At 39.3% G+C, this 13927-nt stretch overlaps 1 protein-coding gene across 1 annotated transcript; it reads left to right on the top strand.

Annotated features, from left to right (window-relative positions):
* The first annotated feature begins 11718 nt into the window (after positions 1 to 11718).
* On the top strand, positions 11719 to 13718 carry LOC132628413 (feruloyl CoA ortho-hydroxylase F6H1-1-like). Its single transcript, XM_060344196.1, has 4 exons — positions 11719 to 11848; positions 12146 to 12202; positions 12543 to 12594; positions 12881 to 13718. Exons 1-4 carry the CDS (start codon positions 11719 to 11721, stop codon positions 13452 to 13454), a joined length of 813 nt encoding a protein of 270 aa, XP_060200179.1. The 3' UTR covers positions 13455 to 13718.
* The last annotated feature ends 209 nt before the right edge of the window (positions 13719 to 13927 follow it).

The following is a 13927-nucleotide window of genomic DNA, read 5'->3' as shown; positions in this document are numbered from 1 at the left end:
ATTTTCAATTCATTAAATAAGGGGACCAAGACTTGTTTTATTTCAACATTACACACCTTCTCTCTAAAACATCTCTTTACATTCATTATACAAGTTTTCAAGGATTATAAGTCATCAACAACATAAAACAAGTGAATCAAGAGTAAGAAAAATCATCAAAGGTCATCCAAAGTCAAGAAATCCAAATGGAGATAAACTAGGGTTTTGCTCAAGGTGTAGTATTATCAACTAAGGCTTGATCCTACAACATCTAAGGTAAGATTCATGATATTTATATGATGTTTAAGGTATTGAAGAGTTGAAATACATGGATTGTAGAAAATATGGTAAAATGGGTCATGAATGATGAATAGTGACATTTTGAGAAATAGTTTGAATTGAATTATGGTTGTTGTCGAGTTGTGATATGAATGTGATAAGACTACGTATATGAATACGAATAAGGGCATGTATACGAATACGAGCACAAATATGGTACGAGTACTATTATGGAACACGGATGAGAATGTATGTATACAAATACGTATGAGAAATGGAAAGTTCCTATGAAAGGCAAGTAACTGTCATGATGATGATATTATTGTCTCCCCCTCCTATGCTATTTCATATGTTGTTCATTATGCTTAAATATCGATGTTGATCATGCTTTACATACTCAGTACATTCTTCGTACTGACGTCCTTTTGCTTGTGGACGCTGCGTCATGCCCCCAGGTGCACAGGGAGACAGACTTGATCCATAGTTTCTTATTCAGAGATTACATAGCAGAGCTCCACTTCCTTCGGAGCCATAGATTTTGGGTACTCATTCTTTTGTGTACATATTTATGGGCATAGCGGGGTCCTGTCCCGCTCATGTGTTATGTCATACTCTTCTTAGAGGCTCGTAGTCACGTGTATATGGTTAGATATGTCTGGCCTTGTCGGCCTATGTTTTGTATATCATTTTGTTGGCCTTGTCGGCCCATGTACATTGATGTGGCGTAGATGTCTATGATGATTAAAGATGTTGTCGTCCAATGGGACTAGTGTGATTGATAAATCGAAATGCATGTTTAATTACGTGGCTCACCTAGATGCAAGCTTAAGCGTAAGCTAAGGGGTGCCCGGGTGGGCTAGCACCGGGTGCTCGTCGCGGCCCCTAGTCGGGTCGTGAAAAAGGCTACAGCAGCCCAAAAGGGCAAGACGGTGGCAGAAAAGCGGGCTGAAAAAGCACCGCCACCGGTAGTAGAGGCAAGTGAGTCCCAGAGTGCGGCTCAATCTCAGTCCTCCTAGACAGTTCCTATTACTGAGGAGCGTGAGGGAGCCTCAGCCCCAGCTCCTCCACCGAATGCTTCTGGCCAGGATGTGAAAGAGGCCATCAATTTGTTAAATCAATTAGTTGCGGCCCAGACTTAGAGGCAAAGTTCAGGGCATGGTGATAGGGCTGTTAGTGCAAGGGCCCGTGATTTCATTACTTTGAACCCTCCGGAATTCTTTGGGTCAAAGCCGGAGGAGGACCCCCAGGATTTTATTGATGGTATGTTGAGGACGCTTCGGTTGATACATGCTTCGGACACTGAGTCGGTGGAGCTAGCGTCATATAGATTGAGCGATGTCCCGATCCAGTGGTATACGGGATGGATGGCTTCACGGGGAGCCAATGCACCTCCCCCGGTATGGCAAGAGTTTGTTGATGCCTTTCTCCGTCATTATATGCCTCCAGAAGTTCGGCGAGCTAGGGCCGATAAATTTTTGAACTTGAGGCAAGGTAGTATGAGCGCCCTGGAGTATAGCCTCCGCTTCAATTCCTTGGCTAGGTATGCTTCAGCCATGGTAGCGGATGTGGGCGACCGGGTACACCGATTTGTAAAGGGCCTAGGGCCACACTTGATGTATAAATGCTTGACTGCGTCTCTTCAGGATGGTATGGACATCGCACGCATTCAGGCATATGCTCAGAACTTAGAAGAAAGCCTACAGCAGCGGAGAAGTGAACGTGAGCAAGATCGGGGACATAGCAAGAGGCTAGATCTTCGGGTCCGACAAGCGAGTTTAGAGGTGGGCACAGGCAGCAGCTTCCCAGACATTCGGGCTATTCTATTACCAGTGCACCTCCACGGTTTTCAGGCCAGAGATTTGATAGGTCTGCTCGTTCATGACCGAGTCCGAGTTATTCAGGACCTCAGTTTAGAGATGATTCAGGCCAGTCAAGGCCACCTGTACCACGATGTTCCCAGTGTGGGAAGTTGCATTAGGGTCGGTACCGATCAGGTTCAGATGGTTGGTATTCATGTGGTCGACCAGGCCATATCATGCGTGATTGCTCCTCAGTACACGGTAGAGGTAGTGCCCAGCCATCAGGCTCGATAGCCGGATCTTCGGCATCTGTACGCCCTACGGGGCCAAGTTCACATACGCCAGTTGGCCATGGTAGAGGCAGAGGGAGAGCTCCCAGTTCTAGCAGTCCTCAGCACCGTATTTATGCTTTGGTTGGACGCCAAGATCTTGAGTCTTCTCCAGACGTGGTCACGGGTATATTATCGGTATTCTCTCATGATGTATATGCTTTGATTGATCCGAGCTCCACATTATCATATGTTACTCCATATATTGCGGGTCAATTTATAGTTGAGCCGGAGTCGATCAAACCTTTTGAGGTGTCTACACCCGTGGGTGAATCGGTAATAGCTAGCCGAGTATATAGAGATTGTGTAGTTATGATTTGTGATCGTCATACCATGATTGATTTGCATGAGCTAAAAATGGTAGATTTTGATGTCATTATGGGCATGGATTGGTTGGCTTCTTGTTACGCCAATGTTGATTGTCGAATGAAAATGGTTCGTTTCCAATTTCCGGGAGAACCAGTCTTAGAGTGGAAAGGGAATACGGCGTCACCAAAAGGTAGGTTTATTTCCTATCTAAAGGCAAGGAAGATGATCACGAAAGGTTGTATTTATCATCTAGTCCGGGTTCAAGTTATAGAAGCTAAGTCGCCGACTCTTCAGTTAGTTCCTGTAGTGAATGAATTTCCGGATGTGTTCCCGGAAGAGCTTCCAGGCCTTCCTCCCGAGCGGGAGATTGATTTTGCCATTGATGTGTTGTCAGGCACTAAACCCATATCTATTCCCCCATATAGAATGGCACCCGCAGAATTGAAAGAATTGAAGGACTTGCTTGATAAAGGCTTCATTAGGCCCAGTTCATCCCCGTGGGGAGCGCCCGTATTGTTTGACCGAAAGAAAGACGGCTCCTTGAGAATGTGCATTGATTATCGACAGCTGAATAAGGTAACAATTAAGAATAGATATCCTCTCCCGAGGATTGATGATTTATTTGATCAATTTCAAGGTGCCAAATGATTTTCAAAGATTGATTTGAGGTTCGGGTATCATCAAGTGAGAGTTAGGGAGAAAGATATCCCTAAGACAGCTTTTAGAACAAGATATGACCATTTTTGAATTTCGGGTGATGTCATTTGGGCTAACGAACGCGCCGGCCGTATTTATGGATTTGATGAATAATGTGTTCAGGCCCTTCTTGGATTTATTTGTGATAGTATTTATCGATGACATCTTGGTGTATTTTAGATCCGAAGCGGAACATGCAGATCATTTGCGTACTGTCCTTGGAGTTCTCCGAACTCGAGAGTTGTTTGCAAAGTTTTCTAAATGTGAGTTCTGGTCGAACTCAGTGGCATTTTTAGGGCATATTGTTGCAGCCGATGGTATTCGAGTAGATAGTCAAAAGATTGAGGCCGTGAAAACTTGGCCAAGGCCCACGACTCCTACGGAGGTTCGTAGTTTTCTGGGTTTAGCAGGTTATTACAGGAGGTTTGTTGAAGGTTTTTCTTCTATTTCTGCACCACTCACAAAGTTGACCCAGAAATCGGCAAGGTTCCAATGGACAAATGCTTGCTAGCGCAGTTTCCAAGAGCTAAAGGGTAGATTGACTTCTGCCCCAGTCTTGACACTTCCAGAGGGATTGGAAGGATATGTCGTTTATTGTGATGCTTCAGGTGTTGGGCTAGGCTGTGTATTGATGCAACACTGTAAGGTAATTGTGTATGCTTCAAGGCAATTGCGGAAACATGAGCAGAATTATCCTACCCATGATCTAGAATTGGCCGCGGTGGTTCATGCATTAAAGATATGGAGACATTACTGGTGTCCACGTGGATATTTATACAGATCATAAGAGTTTTCAATACATCTTCAAGCAGAAAGAGTTGAATTTACGGCAACGACGATGGTTGGAATTGCTGAAAGACTATGATGTTGATATTTTGTATCATCCCGGAAAGGAAAATATTGTGGCTGATGCTCTTAGCCGTAGGTCAATGGGAAGTCTATGTGGTGTACGACCAGAGAAGAGAGAAATGGCCCGTGAGCTCCAGCAGCTAGCTAGCCTAGGAGTCCGAGTAGTGGACTCAGGTAGCAGCGGAGCTATTATTCAGAATTTTGCAGTCTCGTCGCTAGTAGCAGAAGTGAAGGAGCGGCAATATGAGGATCTCATGCTAATGCAGTTCAGAGATACACTACCTCAGAAGGAGGAGTCATCATTTGACATTTCGGGAGACGGAGTTCTCCGATGCCGAGGCAAATTATGTGTCCCTAATGTGGAAAGTTTACGCCACCAGATTTTGAAAGAAGCTCATTGTTCTCGTTATTCTGTTCACCCCGGAGCGACGAAAATGTATCACAACCTTAAGTCTATATATTGGTGGAATGGGATGAAGAAAGATATAGCGGAGTTTGTAGCTCAATGTCCTAATTGTCAACAAGTGAAAATCGAGCACCAAAAGCCGGGTGGATTGTTGGAAGCAATAGAAATCCCAACTTGGAAGTGGGAAGTGATTAATATGGACTTTATTTCAGGGTTGCCCCGTTCTCGACGTAAGTATGATTCCATATGGGTAATCGTGGATAGACTCACAAAGTCAGCTCATTTCTTACCGGTCAGGACAACCTATGTGGCAGAAGATTATGCCAAGATTTATCTTAAAGAGATAGTGAGACTTCACGGTGTTCCAGTATCTATTATCTCTGATAGAGGGACTCAGTTTACAGCTAATTTCTGAAAGTCGTTCCAAGAGGGTTTGGGGACCCAAGTGCGCCTTAGCACGGCATTTCATCCACAGATTGATGGACAAGCTGAACGTACTATTCAGACTCTTGAAGATATGTTACGGGCATGTATGATAGACTTTGGAGGAAATTGGGATGATCATTTGCCACTCATTGAGTTTGCTTACAATAACAGTTATCATTCCAGCATTTAGATGGCACCGTATGAAGCTCTATATGGGCGAAAGTGTAGATCCCCGATTGGGTGGTTTGAAACAGGAGAGACTAAATTGATAGGGCCAGACTTGGTCCAACAAGCTATAGAGAAAGTTAAGCTCATACAAGATCGGCTGTTAGCGGCCCAAAGTCGTCAAAAGACCTATGCGGATAATCGTCGAAGATACTTGGAGTTCGAAGTGAAAGAGTGGGTATTCTTGAGGGTGTCACCTATGAAGGGTGTAATAAGATTTGGCAAGAAGGGGAAGCTTAGCCCCCGGTATATTGGGCCATATGAAATTGTACGCAAGATAGGCAAGGTGGCCTATGTGTTAGAGCTACCTCCAGAATTGGAATCAGTTCATCCAGTGTTTCATGTCTCGATGCTTCGGAATCTATTGGAGATCCTACTAGGATCGTCCCAGTGAATGATGTGCAAGTGACAGAGAAATTGACGTATGAAGAGATACCCATTGCCATATTAGATAGGCAAGTACGGAGGCTTAGAAACAAAGAAGTGGCCTCAGTTAAGGTTCTATGGAGAAGCAGTAAACGAGAGGAAATGACGTGGGAAGCGTAAGAGAGCATGCGATCCAAATACCCACATTTATTTCAGCCCTTGGAAGAAGTCCAAGATGAGACGCCAAGATCACAAGGTATGTATGTTTTCCTTTTATGCTTTTTGGGTCGTGTGTGACCAAGTTTCTATGCTATTGTGTTTTAGCCCTGTGAGGCATCGATATTATGGGTTGTTGTGGCAGGTTGGTAGTGCCATATTATAGGGGAAACTCTGGCGAAATTTTTATAGGAATTCCCGAACACTTTAACATTCGAGGACGAATGTTCTTAAGGGGGGGAGAATGTTACACCTCGGAAAATTTTACGTTGGTACGCAAGTGAATGAACTAGTGATGAGTGCGAGCGCATGATGTTCCATGAGTAAGAGACGACGTTTGATGACCTTAGGTGAGATTTCAAAGGTATCCGATGTAAGACGAGAAAGTTGGCTAAGATAAGTCAAGGTATGAGATGAGCAATGTATGTGCATGGACGTGGATGATTAGAATTAGAAGTCTAAGAAATGTGAGAAGTTGCAGGATCGCAAACTGACCAGTGGTCGTAAAGTGCTATACGGACCGTAAAATGGTATATGGTCCGTAAACTGACAGGTCGTAAACTGGCATACAAAATACGACCTGTTTACCAATCGAGGAAATGGTAAAATACGACCTGGTTTACGGCCCGTAAACCATGGTCGTAAATCACCATGCAAGCAGCCCAAGTTTCTGGTTTTAAAATGGTTAAAGACGACCACGAAGGACGGTCCGTAAACTGCTATACGGACCGTAAACCCAGTTCACGACCACTGTGCACTTCAACACAGATTTTCAATTCATTAAATAAGGGGACCAAGACTTGTTTTATTTCATTTCTACATTACACACCTTCTCTCTAAAACATCTCTTTACATTCATTATACAAGTTTTCAAGGATTATAAGTCATCAACAACATAAAACAAGTGAATCAAGAGTAAGAAAAATCATCAAAGGTCATCCAAAGTCAAGAAATCCAAATGGAGATAAACTAGGGTTTTGCTCAAGGTGTAGTATTATCAACTAAGGCTTGCTCCTACAACATCTAAGGTAAGATTCATGATATTTATATGATGTTTAAGGTATTGAAGAGTTGAAATACATGGATTGTAGAAAATATGGTAAAATGGGTCATGAATGATGAATAGTGACATTTTGAGAAATAGTTTGAATTGAATTATGGTTGTTGTCGAGTTGTGATATGAATGTGATAAGACTACGTATATGAATACGAATAAGGGCATGTATACGAATACGAGCACAAATATGGTACGAGTACTATTATGGAACACGGATGAGGATGTATGTATACAAATACGTATGAGAAATGGAAAGTTCCTATGAAAGGCAAGTAAGTGTCATGATGATGATATTATTGTCTCCCCCTCCTATGCTATTTCATATGTTGTTCATTATGCTTATATATCGATGTTGATCATGCTTTACATACTCAGTACATTCTTCGTACTGACGTCCTTTTTCTTGTGGACGCTGCGTCATGCCCACAGGTGCACAGGGAGACAGACTTGATCCATAGCTTCTTATTCAGAGATTACATAGCAGAGCTCCACTTCCTTCGGAGCCATAGATTTTGGGTACTCATTCTTTTGTGTACATATTTATGGGCATAGCGGGGTCCTGTCCCGCTCATGTGTTATGTCATACTCTTCTTAGAGGCTCGTAGTCACGTGTATATGGTTAGATATGTCTGGCTTTGTCGGCCTATGTTTTGTATATCATTTTGTTGGCCTTGTCGGCCCATGTAAATTGATGTGGTGTAGATGCCTATGATGATTAAAGATGTTGTCGTCCAATGGGACTAGTGTGATTGATAAATCGAAATGCATGTTTAATTACGTGGCTCACCTAGATGCAAGCTTAAGCGTAAGCTAAGGGGTGCCCGGGTGGGCTAGCACCGGGTGCTCGTCGCGGCCCCTAGTCGGGTCGTGACATATTGGTTTATTCTGATTATTCTATTGAGTCTCAGATGATGATTTAGTTTGCATATGGTTTCTCATGATATTCTACTCGTGCATACCGTTAATATATCACTCACCGAGTCCCGGGCTGGGTACGTAATCGTGCACAGTTTCATTGTATTGTTCACCGAGTCCCTCACTAGAGGGTCGGGTACGTATTACATTTCACCGAGTCCCTCACTAGAGGGCCGAGTACGTATTATATTTCACCGAGTCCCTCACTAGAGGGCCGGGTACGGTATATGCATGATTATTTCACTGAGTCCCTCACTAGAGGACCGGGTACGGTATATTATATATATATATATATGCATGACTCATTTCATAAGGTACAGATGATTTGGTATTACTTGATTATCATATTTGTCTCTTGTCATCTTTTACTCAGTCATGATCTCCATTGCTGTACTTCATGCTTAACATACTCAGTACATTTTTCGTACTGACCCCCTTTCTTCGGGGGCTGCGTTTCATGCCCGCAGGTACAGATACTCAGTTTGGTGATCCTCCAGCTTAGGACTGTTACTCAGCTGCTTGGAGAGCTCCATTGTTCCGGAGCTTGAGTCATTTTGGTACAGATCCTTTGACATAGGCCTTGTTATATTCTTTGAGGTCTGTAGACTATGTGGGTTGTGTATATACGGTTTGATCAGCTATATCGATGTAGATCGTCTTGGACGTCCCCGTGTATAGTGGCAGCCTTGTCGGCTTGCATATTTGTTATGTTTGGGTTAACTGTGACTTCTCAGGAGACAGGTTCTTTCTGATGTATGATATGATAAGTTCACAACATGCTTTTACAGAGTGCCATATTGTTTCAGTTTATTAGCGGGCTCTACGTGAAAAAACTTGAAACCAATGATTGGATTCATGTCCCTCCGGTCAACGGGGCTCTGGTAATCAATATTGGCGTGCACTTCAAATAATGAGCAATGACAAATACAAGAGTGTTGAACATCGCGTGATTGCTAATGGGAGCAAGAATAGGGTTTTTGTGCCCATTTTCTTGCATCCAAAGCCTACAAGTGTTATTGGTCCTTTGCAAGAAACGCTAAAGAATGGGGAAAAACCAATTTACAAGAAAATTATTTATTCTGATTACACCAACATCTTCTTCAGCAAAGGTCACGACGGGAAGGACACAATAGAATTTGCAAAGATATAGACGCATTTTGTGGTCACAATATCTAATTATATTGTTATATATAGAGTACATGCATTTCTCCATAAGAATGTTACAACATTCTTGTTATTAGATTATATGCTAAAAACAAATATACTATGAATATTGTACTTAAATTTAGAGATATATTTCAGAATAATTAGACATCATCCTACGTCAGTCGTTCACATTCCAAAAACTATCCAATGAATACTATTTGAGTCGAATGAGAAGAAAATAATTTCTGATGCATAAGGGTGATGATATATTACCTAGTTGAATAATTAATTTCAAGACAGTTTTACAAGAAAATTAACTAAAAAAAATGAGTATATCATATTAACACCTTTGTTTGAATTAACAAGTTACCCTGACGTGTCATCAATCAAATGCCGCTTTTAAGTTTGACCTTTTTGGTCTGTTCCAAAAAAAGTGTCTCTTTCTATATTTAGTAAGTTTTTCAATTCCAAAATTTTACATGACAAGTTTAAGGCCACAAGATTTAAATAACTATATACATCATTAATTTATGATCACAAAATTCAAAAAAAAATCTTTATTTCTTAAATTTCGTATCTAATTAACTAACACACTTAAATTAGAAGGGAGGGAGTATATAATGAGTTTGTTATCTATCTCTGTTCTGTGAAAGGGTGTGAACAGTGTTCGACTTTTGCGAAAGGATAAGTATTGAGCCCTTCAATTAGTGGGGATTCTTTTGAACATTATCTAGGATATTGTAATGGTCTAATTGTTCTTTTTTGTTCCATCTCGTTTGCTTCGTCGAGTGGATCTTCACCGGAAATGGATTAATCATTCATCTGATTCTTCATTGTGCCACAAATTAAGTATATTTATCAAGAGTTTAACTTATATACACGGACAGTGAAATTATTTTATATTCATACTTATATGTGTTATAGCAATTAATCTATCTTATTTTAAGATTATGATGTCACTTTAATGAAGAGTTACCTGTAAATATATTTTGTGTAACCTAAAATTATAAAAATTCTTGGCTTAATACCTAGATGGACCCTTAAACTTGACATGTTTTGTAAGATAGGCATATAAACTTACAAGGTGACCAGATAGACACTTAAACTTACTCAAAGTGTATTTTTCAAGTTTTCCAGTTATTTTGAAAACAAAAACTATATTTTTCAAACACTCACAATTTTCATGGCCAAACAAGCCCTAAATATATCACAAAATATTTTTTTTTTTAAAATGCAAAAATAAGGCAATTGCATATACATGAGACTATAAATGTGCACTTAAACCAATAAATACTCGCTAATCGCAATTTTGCAGCTTTCAATTAACTCGGTTTTTTTTTTACACTTGAATAATTAAAAAATAATAACTTTAACCAATAAAAATCCTTAAAAAAAGAAATTTCAAATTAAGAAATTTCTAAGTTCAGTATTTCAAGTGTAAAAGAAATTTCAAATTAAGAAAACTGTAAAGCCGAGAAGAAAATCCTTAAAAAAAAGAAATTTCAAATTAAGAAATTTCTTTTTTTTAAGGATTTTCTTCTCGGCTTTACAGTTTTCTTAATTTTAAATTTCTTTTACACTTGAAATACTGAACTTAGAAATTTCTTAATTTGAAATTTCTTTTTTTAAGGATTTTTATTGGTTAAAGTTATTGTTTTTTAATTATTCAAGTGTAAAAAAAAAAAAACCCGAGTTAATTGAAAGCTGCAAAATTGCGATTAGCGAGTATTTATTGGTTTAAGTGCACATTTATAGTCTCATGTATATGCGTTTGCCTTATTTTTGCATTTTAAAAAAAATATTTTGTGATATATTTAGGGCTTGTTTGGCCATGAAAATTGTGAGTGTTTGAAAAATATAGTTTTTGTTTTCAAAATAACTGGAAAACTTGAAAAATACACTTTGAGTAAGTTTAAGTGTCTATCTGGTCACCTTGTAAATTTATATGCCTATCTTACAAAACATGTCAAATTTAAGGGTCTATCTGGGTATTAAGCCAAAATTCTTTATAACGGTAATATAAGTGGAACTCATCTAGTAATACTTATTAGTTATTTATTTTAGTATATGCACACAACCTGCACAACATTAATTAAGAAAGTGGGTATTATATTGTTGCCTTTAACGTACAAGATTATCAGAATTTCAAGTGGTTAAATTTCATAGAGATTTTTTTTGGTCTGAAAAGATAAGCTACATTCAACTATTTAAACAAAAGTACAAGGAGTATGGGATGTTGTCCCAACCCGATCCGGCCGATCGAACCACAAAAATGAAGTGTGTTGATTAAAAAAGGAAAAGGAGGGGTCAACTACTATATATACTATAATTTGCAGATGAAATGACTCGATGTGAAGGAATGCTTCGCTTGCAGGAGCGTCCTCCCTTGTCATCTTCCAAAGCGTGCAGAGCAAATCCTGGCGATTCTATCAAAATGAGCATGTCTCCATAGTAGTTAGAGATGCAACCTTCCTTCTCTAGACAATCACCCACACTGTTTTGCTCCTCGTTAATGTGAGTCAACTGTTGATTATTCAATATGAGTAACCACCTGCAATCAGACAACGCATAATTAAAATGTAAAGTTAGATGTAATATTTAATTTCCTCGGCATCAGTCTCTATGATTTTGGGGTGCAAACTACGATTGACTACTACTTGAGCCCTCAAAAAATCTTATGGATTTCGGCTTCCGTGTTTGTGGGTATTGTAAAGGGATCCAATGAGACCAGTAATCCAATTGCCAAGTGAATCCCAGAAAGCATCACCTATTCCGCTCTTATCAGTGGTGGGTGATGCAACACCATTAATGTTACCTAGTGATTACTGCTGGTATAGGAGGAAAATATGCAGTATCAAAGATAGATATAAGCAAGGATATGTGGCCATGTGGTGGACGGGTGGCTAAAAGCTGATGGGAAATACACCATCCAAAGTGGGTATTATTTGCAGAAAGGGTATATGGAGTACAGTAAGTACGCCCAAACACTGCTTCATTGGTTGTCTAGTAAGATTGAAGAAGATTGGAATCATAACAGATGAAAGTTGTGTCCCACGTGGAGGAGAAGTTGAAAGCATTGCACCCTTATACTTTGAGTGTCAGTTCTTAAGTACTTTCTTGGACAATATAATGAATTGGATGGGGACAGGAATTCAGAACACTGAAGTCCATGGGATTCTGAGAAGAATGACAAGGAATAAAAGAGGTAAGAATTGCAGAGACTTCATCACAGCTGTGCTGGTAGCATTGGTATACAATATCTGGAGGGCAAGGAATGAAGCACTGTGGCAAATGAAAGTACCATTGCCAAGAGTAGTCTATCATAAGATCCAGCAAGAGGTGTATATACGATTAAATAGCAAAAGGAGGAGAAAGGAAAATAGACAAGGAAGACAATGGATAGAGATTATATTAACACATCTAGAAAGATAGTGTAAACTTATTTGTTATTGCTTGCCTAAGTCTTAGCAGTAATGTAGGACATATGTACTTGTTTGCCTGGTGATAAATCAAGCTTTCTTTTCACCAAAAGAAATTTTTTCCAGGTGTATTCTTGACTACAACTACACCAAAAGAAATTTGGCCTTCTTCTTGCAGGTTCGCCTTTTTTCTCACCACGTAAAAAAGAAAATTTATTCTATCAAGTCGTCTAAAAAGTGACTATAGATTACCACTCTTGATAAGTGAGATTAGTATCCTAAAAAATAAATTTGTATACATGAATAAATTATAACTTATAATACATTATAATGTAAAAAGGATACATTGTAATGTAAAAAGGATCTCCATATTGTCATTGTATAAGTTTATCCTTCATAAAATAGTAGCTAAAACATCGAATCCTTTGAGTACTAACTAGTAATTATTGTGAATGTTCTTTCAGGGAAGAAGCACTTGAATACTTGAAGAGGTGTGATACTATTATAAGGAAGATTTTGAAATCGCTAATGGGAGGATTGAATGTAAAAGTAATTGATGAAGAGAAAGATCAACTTTTAATGGGTTCAAAGAGAATAAACTTTAACTACTATCCAAAATGTTCCAACCCTGAGCTTTCGGTTGGAGTAGGACGTCACTCAGATATCTCAACAATTACTGTTCTCCTTCAAGATGATATCGGCAGGCTCTATGGGAAAAAACTTGAAACTAATGATTGGATTCATGTCCCTCCAGTCAACAGGGCTCTGGAAATCAATATTGGCGATACACTTCAAAGAATGAGCAATGACAAATACAAGAGTGTTGATCATCGTGTGATTGCTAATGGGAGCAAGAATAGGGTTTCTGTGCCCATTTTCTTGCATCCAAAGCCTACAAGTGTTATTGGTCCTTTGCAGGAATTGCTAGTGAATGGGGAGAAACCAATTTACAAACAAATACTTTATGCTGATTACACCAACATCTTCTTCAGCAAAGGTCATGATGGGAAGGACACAATAGAGTTTGCAAAGATATAGATACATGCCCATTCTTGTCATAATCTCTAATTAATATATAGTATTTGCTAATATATATGGTGCATTTACTACTGCATGAGAATGTTACAACATTTTTATTATTAAATTATACATTACAAACAAATATTACAAGAATCTTGTACTCAATTATAAAAAGTGATTCTTCGTAGGTGATTTACAAGAATACCTTGGAAATTGGTGGTCTTGAACTTTTGATCCATGGACAAAACTTTAAATTTAACATGTAACTTTTGACTTTTAACCTTCAGGTTAATCCGTTGGTCAAGCGAGCTCAAAGTTTAAGACCACTCATTGTCAACATCATTGAGTGTAATTTCCTGTAATTCTTCTAAATATTTGATCTCTTTCTATATGATTAATTTGTTCCAGGAATTCTTGATTTTTTTAAAAACTTTAAATGGACCCGGGAAGGAGGGGTTGGGGGTCAACGCGAACAATTTGACATCCTTCCT

The sequence above is a fragment of the Lycium barbarum genome, chromosome 2, assembly GCF_019175385.1.
Source record: "Lycium barbarum isolate Lr01 chromosome 2, ASM1917538v2, whole genome shotgun sequence".
NCBI classification, from domain to species: Eukaryota; Viridiplantae; Streptophyta; class Magnoliopsida; order Solanales; family Solanaceae; genus Lycium; species Lycium barbarum.
The sequence above is the reverse complement of the archived record's forward strand: the minus strand, read 5'-3'. Positions and strand labels throughout refer to the sequence as shown.